At 53.2% G+C, this 15,582-nt stretch overlaps 2 protein-coding genes across 2 annotated transcripts; one reads left to right on the top strand and one right to left on the bottom strand.

Annotated features, from left to right (window-relative positions):
• Positions 1 to 776: 776 nt before the first annotated feature.
• LOC135617749 (PRA1 family protein B4-like) lies at positions 777 to 1,670 on the top strand. The gene has a single exon (XM_065118300.1). It carries the CDS (start codon positions 811 to 813, stop codon positions 1,480 to 1,482), a length of 672 nt encoding a protein of 223 aa, XP_064974372.1. The 5' UTR covers positions 777 to 810; the 3' UTR covers positions 1,483 to 1,670.
• A 95-nt stretch (positions 1,671 to 1,765) lies between these two features.
• On the bottom strand, positions 1,766 to 3,921 carry LOC103992537 (probable protein phosphatase 2C 73). The gene is made up of 5 exons (XM_009412273.3): positions 3,515 to 3,921; positions 2,986 to 3,276; positions 2,785 to 2,902; positions 2,493 to 2,716; positions 1,766 to 2,430 (listed from the first exon to the last, which is right to left on the bottom strand). Exons 1-5 carry the CDS (start codon positions 3,725 to 3,727, stop codon positions 2,002 to 2,004), a joined length of 1,275 nt encoding a protein of 424 aa, XP_009410548.2. The 5' UTR covers positions 3,728 to 3,921; the 3' UTR covers positions 1,766 to 2,001.
• Between the last annotated feature and the right edge of the window lie 11,661 nt (positions 3,922 to 15,582).

Raw genomic sequence — 15,582 nt, 5'->3', positions numbered from 1 at the left:
TCTCAAATAGTATTTTTTAATTTAAAAATATCTAAATTAGCTTTCGAAAATTTTTGTCACGATGTTTTGGTTTGCCATAGTGTTTTTGACTATCATAATAAAAATATTATAAAATTTATCAAAAATAAATAAGTCAAATGGAATTAAAATATATTAGAAATCATTTGCTATATTAAATAAGTATTTGTAATGGTTTAAGAATAACAATTATAGTGTTTTGATCATTATAATATAAATATTATAATATTTATTTATTAATATTATGAATAATTATAAATTTAAAAATATTATATTATAATATAATGATAATCGAAGAGTCAAGTGATGATGTCATTTATAGCATTATTTAAATAATCAAAATATTATTAATATTATTAATATTAATTGTATGCAAGCTGAATTAAAATACCTTAATAGATTTAAATTGATTAAAAAATCAAACAAAAAAAATTTGATGAGAAATTTTTGAGAAATACTTTATATTTTTTAATTAATTAATTTTATAAAAAAAATAAATGACAAAAGTAAAATTCGAATCTAAGATCTTATGATATATATTAAAAATATTATTTAAGTATTTTGTAAGAAATTCGTCTTTTTTATTTTTATTTTTACTTTAATTCGAAAACGTTGACCAGATGAAACGCGTGCCGAGGCCACCTCTTTCTCCCAACCTTCCGTTTCTTTTAGTGGAAGCAAACCATCTCGGTCAAATCCCCTATAAATTTCGCTTCCCGAACCGAAAATGATGGGAAACGAATTATTCAGCCTCTTCTTCTCTCCTTCTCGCTTCGTTCGTACTTCCCCCCGATGATGTCTTCCGCCCCCTCCCCGCCTCCCCTACCCATCTCCGACCCTCCCTCCGGTGCCGCCGCCGCCGGTTCCACGGCCCCGGTCTCCACTCCGGCCTTCCGGCTCTTCCTCTCCCGCCTCTCCGACTCCGTCAGCCGCTTCCTCTCCGAGCGCCGCCCCTGGTCCGAACTCGCCGACCGCTCGGCCTTCTCCCGCCCGGACACCCTCGCCGACGCCACCTCCCGCCTCCGCAAGAACCTCGCCTACTTCCGCGTCAACTACGCCGCCGTGGTGGCCGCCGTCCTCGCCCTCTCCCTCGTCACCAACCCCTTCTCCCTCCTCGTCCTCCTCGCCCTCCTCGCCGCCTGGTGCCTCCTCTACCTCTTCCGCCCTGCCGATCCGCCCCTCGTCCTCTTCGGCCGCACCTTCTCCGACCGCGAGACCCTCGGCGGCCTCGTCCTCTTCTCCGTCCTCGTCGTCTTCCTCACCTCCGTCGGATCCATCATCATCTCCGCCCTCGTGGCCGGCGCCGCCATGGTCGCCGCCCACGGAGCCTTCCGCGTCCCCGAGGATCTCTTCCTCGACGAGAAGGAGACCGGCGCCGCCACCGGGCTGTTGTCCTTCCTCGGCGGGGTTGCATCGTCCGCCGCTTCCGCAGCCAGCCCCGCCGTCGTCGCTGCCCGCGTCTGATGCGCGGTATCTGAAGCTTTTCGGGTAGGATTTGCTTCATCGCCGCGTCGTCTCATACGGTGAAAGCGATCAGATCATGATGCCATTTTTGGGCTATATTTGGATACTTATAGGATCTTATATGTCGGATTCTAAATCGATTTGTATACTTCCTCAATCTAAATGTTTCGCTGCTTTGGATTCTTTTCTGCTTTCGGTGCAACAATGTTACGATAAGGTATTGGTCGATCGATGCTATTCCATTTTGCTATGGAGATGATGACTAAGATGGATGCTGAGAATAGACATTAAAGCATCAATTAGGATTCCAACTAATGCATCAAATTTAGAGCGCAAGCATGACACATATTATGAACACACACACACACACACACACACAATGAATGTTGCATGATTCTCTTCAAGCTCCTCACATGAATCCATGTCGATCGATCGATGTTGAACAGAAGCGGCAGCGCTTGTAGCTCTTACACCTCCTTCACCATCCCAACTCTGCATCGTTAAGCTTAGTTTCCGCAGCTATGTATCCTCCTCTATCTTGACGGATCTCTTGCGCCAACTCAACGCCTTGGCGAACCGAGGAAGCTTCAGCAGCGAGTTCACCCTGCTCACCCCATCCAGCGCCGTCCACTCCTGTTGCGATCCGCCTGCGCCCACCTCCATCTCCGGTTCCGAGACCTCGCTTCTCGCCGTCCTAAAGCTATCCGTGCAGGAGAGGTCCGCCGAAACCGTGCTGTCTCTCCGAATTCCGCGGGTTGGCTTGTTGGACGCAGGAAGAGGCTGCTGGAGGAAGAAGCAGACGACGGTGCAGTCGTCGACCTTTGACGTGGGGTGCTTCGTCCGCCACGCTCGAACCGCGCGGTCCACCACTTGCTTGGCCGCGGCCGACCGCTTGTTGGCCGACGACACTATCTTGATCACCTCCTCGTTCGACAGCACGTCCCATACCTGCAGCAAAGCATCAGCTTCAGCCGCAGGCCAAGCAAGAGTCGTACGAAGGAGGTACGCACGCCGTCAGTCGCGAGGACCACGAACTCGTCCTTGTCCGACAGCTTCCTGTGGGAGATCTGAGGGGTGGCGATGAGCCCGAAATCCTTGAGGCACAAGTCGCCGAAAGCTCTGGCCATGGCGAGCCCCGGACTGTCCTCGTCAGGCAGCCATAGCCTGTGCACATCAGGTTCTTCCTCGAGAGAGAACACTCTTCCCCTGCAACTCCTAATCCTCTCTGCTTCACCTGACGAATCACACATCCCATTTAAGACCAATAGAAACGCAGACGGTAATGCATTTGCTGCAGCTCACTCGGAAGATTGGGTTTCTGATCCACGGTGAGTTGGACCGGAACAAGTTGGTCGTCGTCGTCTCGAGTGCAGAGGACCGCTCTGGAATCTCCCAAGTTGGCGATTATCAAGTGATCCCTCTGAGAAGACGAAGGAAGACAGACGTAAATGTCGGTATTAGTTACTGAACCCAGCAGCTTTACGGTGGACATCATCGATCTACCTCTTTAAGGATGGTCACAGCTGTGGCGCCGCTGCAGATGCAATCGATCCACGGGTGGTTGCTCAGCTCTTTATCCAATTCCTCGAAGGCACTCACGATGGTAGCATTCCACGAGGCGAACCAGCCGTCGCCGTCGCCGCCGGTATCACCAGCCCCACCTTCGAAAGCCTTCATCCCGGATTGCAGTCTCGATGGCACGGCGTCGCGGACATGGCATGCGACCCTGTGGCCGTACGGCCCGTGTCCGTCGAAGACGCCGCAGAAGATGGTGCCTTGGTCTCCGGCGAAGCCCTGCGGAGGTCAAAGCTACGGAAATGGTGAACGGACGAGGATGATTGCAGCATGAGATCAAGAACAGATAATTGAGGTTACTATGAAGAAACAAATCATTGAATCGGATTACTGAGATCTGCATGCATCCAAGAACAGCTGCCAAAATCACACCTCCCACAAATTCCTCTTCGACAAGCATAATTTAAGAGATGCAATGCTCCAACAATGATTGGGTGCGTTGACGATTGGCGGTTACCTCCCACAGGGTCATGGCGTCTTGGTTGACGCCTTTCCAACCCTGCTGCGTGAACATGGACGCCACCATGCACGAGCCTTTCAACCTCACGCGCGCGCCGCCGTCGCCGACACGCACGCTGTCCTCCTCGGCCGCGTAGAACGCATCGACCCGCTCCATTGCTCCGGAGGTCGGCATCCGCCCGACCTCGTCCCTGCTGCAACACCCTCCCATCTTCCCCACCTCTGCTTCCTCGGCAAGGCCAAGATGATATGATCCTCCGTTAAGGGCGAGGGGAGGGAAGGGAAGAGAGAGAATTAATGAGGCTCCGGGTGGTAGTTTTGGTTCCTTAACTGCGAGGAGGAGGAGGAGGAGGAAGCATTAATACATGCTGTGTCTTCCAACCAGTGCATCAACCGCTCTTTCCTTCATTATCCTCGTGGTTTCTCCAGTTATATTTGATGCAATTATTTTTGTCTGCATTAATGATCGACCGGAGATGTAGGTGACGACAACTCTTTGATGTTCTCTCTCGTCATCCAAATTAAATTGAGTCGACAGATTGGCACGTCCTGCGAGCAGCAAAGCCAGTTGGCGGATAGGGTCTGGTGAGGGGCTTCTGCAACTATGGGAACGAGGCGTTTTAATGCGGATTTTGTGGCTTAGCTCATTAGATATATGGCAATCCAGAAGCCGCGTGTGCACATATATTCTATATATCGAGGGATGTTTCGGAGGAGATAAAGGCATTGCAAATATATGGGGTCCAATAATGAGTATGTGTTTCCAATTGGAATCTATATTCTTTTGGAAAAACATGATTTATGTATGTATATATATATATATATATATATATATATATATATATATATATATATATATATATATATATATATATATATATATATATATATGTAAATATTAACAGGTACTATGAAAAAGCAAATCAACATATGGTGGAAAGATTATGTAACTATGGATTGTCATAGGGTATGAAAATTATTTTAAAAAATCAAGTACAAACAGATTATTACCACATGACAACAAAAAGAATCCCTTCAACAAGAATTTATGGGAATCTTTGGAATTTATAGGCAAACAACATTCCCTTTATAGAATGGTAGATTAGTAAATAGTATTGTAAGATTTACTAAACATTATTGTTCGTGTAAACAACTTTAAGCCGTGGCCTCGGGGTCGACGCGGCTTGGTTCGAGTCCTGATGATGGGGATCCTGCCGAAGGTCTCTCGGGGTTGCCGACGGGGTTGGCAGATCAGATCGGACAGCGTCGGGGCTCACCGGAACGTCCTGCGAGGAAGGGTCCCTCTCCCTAGCGCCGATGAAGAGGTGACTCGGTCTTTATACCTACACACAGGTCGGGTCGGAACTCGGCCCGACCCCTCCGACGATCAAGTCAAGTGATGTCAAGAGGTCTGCTTTATGTGTCTTTTCTCTTTCCCCCCTTTTCCGTTTAGCATGCAAGGGTATTTATAAGGAAGCTTACTGTGCCCGCTTGCAGGGGGCAGGCTCATACTCCTGATAGCGTCTGACACTGGTGTTGGTATGGTGTGGAGGGCCGAGCCTGAGCAGGTCGTTAATGCGCATCGGCCGACGTCCCGGTTCATTTGATCAGGTGCTATCGGGTCAATCGAGGCGTGAAGCGTCATCCGAGGCAACTGACATCGGCCCGTGTCTTATCGCCATTATTATCCTCATCATATTCCCACCCCACACCCCCCACCCCCCGAAGGAAGCTATGCTTCGGTTGCCGTGAGAGGGGGGGGGGGGGGGGGGGGGTCTGAGGCATGGCTTCGGCTTTGAGAAACTGTCCTAGTGGGGCGTTTGACGGTCCGTTGCCAGGGGTGTGGGAATCGTGAGGTTAGCAACCAAGAAGGGTTGGACGCGCAACGGTGACACCGGGTAGTGTGCGGCCGAGGAGCACAACTTAGTCGAGCAGGGCGGGCGGGCTGCGCGGGTGTGTCTCGGGGAACGTGCAGTCAAGGGGCATGACGCAGGACGCGCAGGTGTGGTCTCGGGGAGCATGGAGCCGAGGAACACGATGCAGGAGAGCTGACCGCGCAAGTGTAGTCTCGGGGAGCATGGAGCCGAGGAGCACGACGCAGGTGTGATCTTGGGCAACATGCATCCGAGGAGCACGACGCAGGCGGGCAGGACGCGCAGGTGTGGCCTCGGGGAGCATGGAGCCGAGGAGCATGATGCAGGCTGGCTGGCCGCGTAGGTGTGGTCTCGGGGAGCATGGAGCCGAGGAGCACGACGCAGGCGGGCAGGACGCGCAGGTGTGGTCTCGGGCAACATGCGTCCGAGGAGCACGATGCAGGCGGGCTGTCTGTGCAGGTGTGGTCTCGGGGAGCATGGAGCCAAGGAGCACGACGCAGGCGGGCATGACACATAGGTGTGGTCTCAGGGAGCATGGAGCCGAAGAGCACGACGCAGGTGGGCTGGCCGTGCAGGTGTGGTCTCGGGGAGCATGGAGCCGAGGAGCACAACGCAGGCGGGTAGGACGCACAGGTGTGGTCTCGGGCAACATGCGTCCGAGGAGCACGACGTAGGCGGGCTGTCCGCGTAGGTGTGGTCTCAGGGAGCATGGAGCCGAGGAGCACAACACAGGCGGGCTGGCAGCGCAGGTATGGTCTTGGGCAACATGCATCCGAGGAGCACGACGCAGGCAGGCTAGCAGCACAGGTGTGGTCTCGGGCAACATGCGTCCGAGGAGCACGACGCAGGCGAGCTGGCAGCGCAGGTGTGGTTTCGGGCAACATGCGTTTGAGGAGCATGACGCAGGAGAGCAGGACGCGCAGGCGGGTTGGCAGCGCAGGTGTGGTCTCGGGCAACATGTGTCCGAGGAGCACGACGCAGGCGGGCAGGACGCGCAGGTATGGCCTCATGGAGCATAGAGCCGAGGAGCACAACGCAGGCGGGCTGGCCGCGCAGGTGTGTACTCGGGCAGTCGGCGGCTGAGTAGTTACTTGCGTTGTTGTCCCTCCATGCCAATTTAACAGTGGTGGGGGCTCAAGACTTCTGTGCCTTGTTGGGTCTTTAAGGGTGGGCTCTTTGCGTCAGCAACACGCTTTTAGGCGTCGAGATCAAGGCGCCAAGGCTCTGCTGTTTGCTTGGCTTGCCCCTGAGTCACCACGCCATGCCTTAATTATGGCGGGACGTCCTTTGGCCTCCCTGACGTGACGTGACGGATAAGCGCATACGTGAGTGGGCTGTCACCCACTCTCGGGAGGTGAAGGGGTGTTGGCTTTGGCGGGATTTCTTCTTTAATTGGCATGCGCCCGGCTCCGTTCCCATCTCTCGCTGCTGAGTCTTCTTCTCCGGACCTCGCCGCCCACTTTCCAGTCATTCTCCTCGCCTCCAGTGTCGCTTCTCTTCCCCAAGTAGCCCCTTCCTGTTTCCCGTTAAGGTTAGTGAGAATGACCTCCTCTTCTTCTTCCTCCAATAGAGCTAGGGAGAGATCCCTTCCGCCATCTCCCGTCCAGTCCTCCGATGGGGAAGCGGCGTGGGCCCTTGAGGCCTTAATGTGGCCACCCGACTTCGACTCCACCGTGAGCGGGTCATCGCTGAGGAGACTCCGGGAATGCTATAGTATCCCGGAGGATTATATCCTCAGCGCCCCCGAACCGGGGCAGCGGGCCTACGACCCGATTCTGAAGGGTTTTGCGCTAACCCGAAACGCCCTAGAGGCAGGACTGTGCCTTCCCCTTCACCCTCTCATTGTCTCTTGTATCTCTCTATGGCGAATCTCGCCATCCCAGGTGGCGCCGAACTCTTGGCGCTACCTAGTGGCATTCGTGGGGGAATGCCACTACGCCAATATCGCACCCACCCCCAACATTTTCCTTTCCTGCTATCGTCTTTCCAAAGGGTCGGGGGGCTATTTCTTGTCAGCCCGAGCAGGTTTTCGAGTCGGGGGAGCCCCTTCTAGTAACAAAGGATGGAAGGGGAGGTTTTTTTACGTCAGTTGTGTGAGAGATTGGGGTTTCGGGGTCCGGTGGTCCGCGAGAGCGATCGATAACACCACCCCGAGATTGAGCAACGAAAAGCGCCAGGATTTGGGGAGGCTCAAGGAGGTTCTCCCCAGCTCCCAGGCCATCCGGAACATGACCGAGCGGTGGTTGGTCGAGGCGGGTCTCAGTCCGACGCCTCGGGGTATGTTAATAGTGCCCGGTCCGGGTATTGTCTGGCTCGTCCTCAGTACTAACTTTTGTCCTACTTCTTGTAGAAATGATGAACCTCCGATCCCTTCTAGGCGGTCGGGCGTCGCCGGCTTCTTCTCCACGTCCCTCGGTCGACCCGAAGCCCAGCTCGAAGGATTCCCCGTTGGAGATTGAGGTCGGGCATCCTCAGAAGAAGGCAAAGATCACTGCCTCCAAGAGAGCTAAGGCAGGCCCGGGATGAGCGGACCGAGCAGAGGCTGGACCTCTTCGAGACATGGCGAGACCCAGTCGGGAAGCAACGAGGAAGGACCCGTGCCCTCCCTCCGTGCGCGACTTGTACCGACTACCCGCGGGCGATGATGAGCCGTTTCTATCGCGGGTGGTGGGCGAGATCCCGACGGGGGAGGTAAACGAACCCCTAGTCGCTCGCTGGGGGGGCCTGTCCTGTGGGGACAGAGTGTGGGCCGGAGGGGACTCCTCCGCCGCATTCCTACGGGCGCGCTTCATCCCGACATGGCTCGGGACATATATACCTTACCCTCGGAGGCTCTGCTTGGCAAGTCAGCCAAGTCCCTGGTAAGTATTAAGCATGATATTTCTAGTTATAATCCGACGGTGTTTCTCCTGACCTCTCCTCTTTCTTACAGGGCCTTCACCACGCAACGACCCTGATGGATCGGGTGCGTGACACTGGCTGGATTATCGGGGGCCTCAGCGGCCGCAACGTCGAGCTGCGCCGCCAAGTGGTGGAGGTCCAAGCCGAGGCAGGCCCGGAAGCCGTGGCGGCTGTTGAGAAGCGCACGGCAAATTTGGAGGCAGAGGTGGCTCGCCTCAAGTCGGAGCTCCAGACATCCGAAAGTTCGAATCAGGAGCTCCAGAAAACTATGCGGATAGAGTGGACCGAGCTCCATTTGTTAAAGACGGAGTCGAGCAACGTTAGCAAAAAGTTGGAGGAGGTGAGGGCAGAGGCAAGAGCAGCCTCCGAGGCACTTGCCGAGGAGGCTCGCCTCCGACCCGACAAGGACAAAGAGTTGATCAAAACATACAAAAAGTCCGAGGGGTTCGAACTCAGGCTAACGCGGACGGGGCAGGTCTCCTTCGAATATGGATACCGGATCACTCTGGCCTGCTTCCGTACACGCCACCCCGGCCTCGAGGTAGAGGAGGATCCCTTCACCTCCCATCCCGAAGATCTGGGGGTGGACATGACAAGATGTCCCTTTTGACGACCGCTTGGAGGTCTCGAAGGAATAAAAGGGTCTTGTAATTTTTGTAGTTTTTTCCAAGGTGTTGGTTGGTCTGTAAGTCAGGGTCAAGTCCTGTACCCCTAGCTTTTCTTAAACGAAAGAAAATTTTCTTCTCTTGCATATTGCCAATCTTTTGCTTTCTCATACGAAAAACTTCTTAATGTTTTGGGCGTTCCATGTCCTTGGCAAAGAACAGCCAGCCAACGTCGCGAGTCGGTACGTGTCCGGTCGGACGATCTCGATGACCCGATAAGGTCCTTCCAATTTGGGAGTGAGTTTACCGTGCGCTCAGGTCGGGTTACTTACCTCGGCCCTGCGCAGCACTAGATCACCTAGTCTGATAGGTCGAGGGCGCACCCTTCTGTTGTAAATCCTGGCGACGGCTCTTTTGTACGAGAGGGCCTTCAAGTGTGCGTCGGCTCGCCTCTCCTCGAGCAAATCTAATCTGGCTCGGAGTCCGTCGGACGATATCCATTCGTCATAAGATTCTGTTCGTGGGGTGGTAATCTCCACCTCGGCGGGCAGGACAGCCTCGGTGCCAAACGCTAGGCTGTAGGGGGATTCCCCGGTTACGGTTTTAGGCGTGGTTCGCAAAGACCATAGGACGCTCGAGTATTCGTCGACCCAAGCGGATCGGGCCATGAGCGTCCTTCTCCGGAGTCCGCCCAGGATGGCTCGGTTGGTCACCTCGGCCAGCCCGTTCGTTTGGGGATGTGCAACCGAGCTGAACCTCAGCTGTATGCCGTAGGTCGCACAAAACTTTTTAAACCGAGCACTGGCGAACTGCGCCCCATTATCAGTGATGATGACTCTGGGCAGACCAAACTGGGTAACAATGCTCCTCCACACGAATCTCTCCACCTGATGCTCTGTGATTGCTGCAAGCGGTTCGGCCTCGACCCATTTGGTAAAGTAGTCTATCCCGACAATAATATATTTTCATTGCCCCGAAGCTGGGGGGAAAGGGCCGAGAAGGTCCATCCCCCACTGCACGAAAGGCCATGCGCAGTCTACGGGCGTCAACGGTACCGCCGGCTGCCGAGGCATCGGTGCATATCTCTGGCATGCATCGAACCTTTGCACATACGATCTCGCGTCTTGGCACATAGTGTGCTAGTAGTACCCTTGACGGAGTGCCTTGAACGCTAGGGTGCGCCCACCTATGTGCTCACCGCAAATCTCGTTATGGACCTCGGCAAGAACTAACCGAGCCTCTTTGGGCTCCAAGCAGCATAGGAGGGGGAGTGAATACGACCTCCTGTACAACCGTCTACCGATTTCATGGTACCAGGCTTGGGTTCGGCGCAGCCGCCGAGCCACGACTTCGTCGTCGGGAAGCGTCCCGTGATGTTTGAACTATAACATCTCCTGCACCCATGTCATTGGTGGTCCAGCGGTGGCCACCACTGCGACCGTGATGGCGCGGTGGGGAGTTCCTCCACGTCGGGCTTGCCCTCGGGACCTGACCTCGAGGCTTGTTTTGCTAACATATCTGCCTGCTTATTCTGGAGTCTCGACACCCTGGATAATGTAAAGCGGGAAAAGTGGGTGGCGAGAGCTTTTACCTCCGCTAGATACTTCGACATGGTTGGGTCTCGGGCCTCATAGCCGTCGGCGAGCTGTTCGGCTACCAGCTGTAAGTCGGTGAGGATGCATATGTCGCCCACTTGCATTTCGACGGCTAGTCTGAGCCCTGCCAACAGCGCTTCGTACTCTACCTCATTATTGGTGGCCTTGAATCCGAAGCGAAGGGAGCGCTCGAACGAGCGCCCGTCGGGGGCTTCTAGGACCAACCCGACCCCTGCACCTTTTCGGTCGGATGATCCGTCCACGCAGAGGAGCCATTCCGCCTTCACACGTTCTGGATCCTTGTCCTCAGGCTTAGTTAGTTCTGAGACGAAGTCGGCCACCGCTTGCACTTTGATGGTGGTCCTCGGGACGTATCGAATGTCGAATTTACCGAGCTCTACTGACCACTTGAGGAGGCGACCTGCAAGGTCAAACTTAGACAAAATTTGTCGAAGCGGTTGATCGGTAATTACCTCGATTGGATAAGCTTGGAAGAACGGGCGCAGCTTCCGGGGGTCAATACGAGTGCCAGCGCCAGTTTCTCGATCGGAGGGTATCGCTCCTCGGGTCCGTTAAGAACATAGCTAGCGTAGTAAACCGGCAGCTGCTCTAAACCTCTTTGATCAATACAGAACTTACTGCATGTCGAGAGGTGCCTATGTAGACACCCAGCCTTTCCCGAGGGGACACCGAAGCGAGGCGGGGGAGTGACGCCAGTTGCTCCTTCACATGGGCGAAAGCCTCCTCGCACTCCGCCGTCCATGTGAAGTTCTTGGGGTCCTTCAAAGCCCGAAAGAAGGGGAGGCATCGGTCGCCCGATCGGGAGAGGAACCTTGACATGGCGACGAGCCTCCCGTTCAGGCGCTGAACTTCTTTGATTGTCCAAGGGGCCTGCATATTGATAATCGCCCGTACCTTTTCAGGGTTCATATCGATTCCTCTTTCATGTATGATGAAACCAAGGAATTTGCCCGAGTTGACACCGAAAGCGCACTTGGCGGGGTTGAGTCGCATGTTGTACCTTCGTAGTGTGTCGAATGTCTCGGCCAAGTCGGACAAGTGAGTCGTCGTCGTGTGACTTTTCACAATCATATCGTCGACGTAGACCTCCATGTTTCTCCCTATCTGGTGAGCAAACATCTTGTTCACGGTCCTTTGATATGTAGCCCAGGCATTCTTCAGCCCGAATGGCATAACCTTGTAGAAGTACACCCCTTGGTCGGTGAGGAAGGTGGTGTGCTGTTGATCCTCGGGTGTTATCCTGATCTGGTTGTAGCCGGAGAAGGCGTCCATGAACGAAAGGCGGGCGTGACCGGCCGTTGCGTCGACCAACTGGTCGATCCGTGGGAGGGGGTAGCAGTCCTTTGGACAAGCACAATTAAGATCGGTGTAGTCAACGCACATTCTCCAGCTTCTATTAAGTTTCTTCACGAGGACTATATTGGATAACCAGTGTGGGTACTTGGCCTCTTCAATGAAGCATGCCGCCAGAATGTTACGGACAAACTTTGAAACAGGGTGTTTGATGTAATGCTTATGTATGTCCGTGTCTTTTGGCATGTTCATGCCTTGTACAGAATGTAAAGGGGCGGCCGAAGGCTTAATAGTCCCATTTTAGTTGGGTTGGTGGCCTCTTTAGGCTTGTAAATAAAGGTTGTGTCATGTGGACACGTGCGAGAGCTTTTCGGTCTGTAATGGACCATTTTACCCTTTGTTGTGCCACTGTTCAGAGCTTGTAAAGTCTGTTTGTAATTTGCATTGTCTATGAAGTGTTTTTCGGACATGTCTGCTTGTGGATCCCGATTGAGGCGTTCTTTTTAACCCATTCTCTCTTTGATTGGTCCTAAGGGACAATGGGAGGCTTCGGGGAGGCTGACCTTTGCGGACGGACGCGCGAGGGTGCCGTACGACTTAGGCAAAACCAGCTAAGTTCGTGTCATATGGTATCAGAGCGGGACAAGCACTCATAGAAACACTTGACATGCAAACGTGGGGGACCTAGCGGGGCTGCGTTGAGGGCAGTCAGCACACGCACGACCGTTTGAGGGAAAACGGGCATGGAGATGTAGGGAAAAGAGTCGCTCAGAGGAGCAGGCATCTGAGATTGGCATTCAGAGGAATGGCCAACCCTTCGCGCAAGAGGCACCACGAGAACAGGCAAGCTTTGAAGAATTTGGAGCGCACAAAGGTTGGGATGGCTGAGTTTGAGCTACGGCTCAACGTTGACAACTATACTTGATGGTACTCTAGGCAAGCGAGGCGCTTGGCAAGAATGAGACCATGCAAGGTGGAATGAGTTGCTCAACGACCAAAAGAGTTATGCAAAGCTCATAGAGGTGAGGGGAATTGCTAACTCGAAGAATTTGGTACTCATGCATGGGCTTGTATGCGGACGACGGAATGTTCGTGGCCATCCCAAGGCGACCGAAACTCGGCGCCATGGAGCATTGAAACTTTCTCTTCGGCATGTGAAGGATACGTCCGTAGGAGGCTGAAGTGTGCAATGAGTTCAGCATGTTGCTAGGCCTTGAGGGGTGCAGTGGGGGCTGTATTGACGGGGAGTCGTAATCTAGCAAGTGCGTTTGCAGGAGGCAGAACAATGCACAGTTTGTTCAGCAAATCGGAGTAGTCCAAGGGGATGGTGGTCTCCGAAACGAAGAAAGATGTTGCTCCAATGGGACAGTTATCCAGGAGGGATAAGTCCCGGCTCTCCAGAGGGAGAATCATGTGAGACGGACCTCACATGTTGAGGAGGAGTACCTCAACAAACAATAACTCCACGAAGCTCGATGGACTGAGCAAGCGACGAGGAGTCGTCGCATGATCTCGCTTGAGAGAATGCATTGGTGGATGCATTGCGAGATCAAGTGGGGGAGCGACCCAAATCAACTTAAATGAAGGCACATTTGGAGTCGATGTGGAGATCGGACTTAAGAGAGGGCTGACCCGTGGAATGGTGGGCGCGAGGGCCACCATCGACTCAAGCAAAAACGAGGAGCGGAGCAACTTGGGTGTAACTTGGCGAAGTACTCAAGCCGCATGAAAGGAGCCAGCATAGAAGTTGGAACGTGGAGCAGAGGCACAGTGCTTTCCTTAGACGGAGGTCAAGGACATGAACTCTTGCAGGGGCAATAGTAGGATCATGTTGTTCCATGGGTCCTTCATTCTGACGGAGCAGACTTATCTTGCATGGTGCCAAAGACGAAGGGAGCTTCGGGGCACATGCACCTTATCTCGGAGAAGCATTTGATGGAGGAACTAAGGCGACTCAATTTGCGGAGGCGAAGTTGGGTTCAGAAGGCCTTAGCACGGGGCAAGAGGACGCAGAGGCGGGTACTCTTGAAGAATATGCCACAATGTTGCCATTCGAGTTGCTATGAAGGAAGCGGTGTGCAGCGGAGATTGTGCTGGTAGGGGCAGAGGCCCAGGATTCAGACAATGGTGCACAAATTACAGTGAAGTCGGTGGACTTCGGGAGCGACTAAGCGACGGACTGTCCTAGAGCGGTGCTTCATCTAGGTGTGACCCAAGAGTGGGTGGATGAAGGTCGATTGCCAAAGGAGCGAACAAAATCGAAGGTGGAGGAGACCCTGCGATGTATTGGCAGAGGCCACACATGGAGGGTTCACAATTCGAGTTTATTCCACAAGGATCAGAATGCAATAGAGATGTCACCAGGAGGCGACATGGTGCAGCGGATCGTGATGGAACAGTTCGTGGCAATGCAATACACACGACTGAGTCCCGTGAGGGATGAGATCATATGGAGGTATAATCGGGAGCTACTGGGAGCTCCGCTTTGGTGAACAACACGACGACAAGAAGGGCTATGGATTCAAGGAGTGAAGGCCATGGTACCGCAGAGGTGGGTCTTCCGGGCGTGCACCGAATTTTGCATCGGATGAAAACCTTGGTCATCAGAATATGGGGGCTGGGTTCCACCAAGGGAAAAGTTCGAATGCAAGTACCAGTGAGTCCCATGGGAGGGACTTGATCATGCAGAGGTATGATCGAAGCAGCTGGAGAGTTGGACTGCTCCAGAGCTCATATTCGCTTAAGGGAGCCCGACAAGTCAGAGGACAAGGTCGAGTAAGCGAACGTTGCTACCAAGGAAGCTAAGGAGAACAGAATTGGTGCAAACCCTACAACGCGATGGCAGAGTCCATGCATAGGAGTTGCAGTCTGTCTTTCCATCGACCAAACAGACTGCTTGGAGAACACAAAGGTGTTGAAGCAGGGGGTCGAAAGGGGCGAGGAAGCGACGACGAGTCCAGAGGGACTTAGCTACCCAAAATCAAGCATCAGTTAGAATGGAGGTGGACTCAGAGGAGTGCCACGGAGACATATCTACTGATCGTGAAGAAAAGGGATGCAGATGCGAGGCGACGGATAGTAGGGCCATGGGCATGGCAGCGCCATGGTACCGCAGAGGCGGGACTTCCGTCAAAGTCATTGATCCCTTGCTCTCACGGAGGGAGAGCGCTTGGTCGTGAAAGGGGCCGAGGAGGTGGAGCATGCAGAGGCAATCTCCAAGTACCGAGACAAGGCTGAAGGGCAGAGGCAAAGAAACTTCGTAAGACCGGTGTTAACAAGTTTCTCATCAAGATAGTCGTAAGTGAAGGACTTTGGGTCATGCAAGAGTGCACGACCAAGGAACGAAGCAGGCAGTACGCGGTGCTGTACCTTTGCTACTCAGTGGAGTAGGCGGCAGGGTTGATGAAGAAGACGGTACAATCCCAGAGGCGACCTCAACTATCAGAGAATTACTCCAAGTTGGGGTGAAAACTTCCCGCATTCCAGAAGTTCGATGGCATTGAGAAGGTGAATCACAGTAGCTAACTCAACGCAAGGAGTGCAAACACTTCAAGTGCTTCAGAAGTGTGAGCAAAGAGCAGGCGAAGGCCAGTAACCAGCTCGATGCATGAAGTACAACCTCGAGGAGGCGGGCGAAGTCAAGTAACCTTTGCCTTCTCAACTCTTAAGAGAATGGGCGAAACCGAGTACCCCAGTTCTCTTATTTATCCAGCAGAGGAGCTCTGCACAAGTTCAAAGACCCTTCGAGGATAATGGAAGACAATAGTTGTCAAATCC

The sequence above is a fragment of the Musa acuminata genome, chromosome BXJ2-7 (genome assembly GCF_036884655.1).
Source record: "Musa acuminata AAA Group cultivar baxijiao chromosome BXJ2-7, Cavendish_Baxijiao_AAA, whole genome shotgun sequence".
Classification (NCBI taxonomy): domain Eukaryota; kingdom Viridiplantae; phylum Streptophyta; class Magnoliopsida; order Zingiberales; family Musaceae; genus Musa; species Musa acuminata.
The sequence above is the reverse complement of the archived record's forward strand: the minus strand, read 5'-3'. Positions and strand labels throughout refer to the sequence as shown.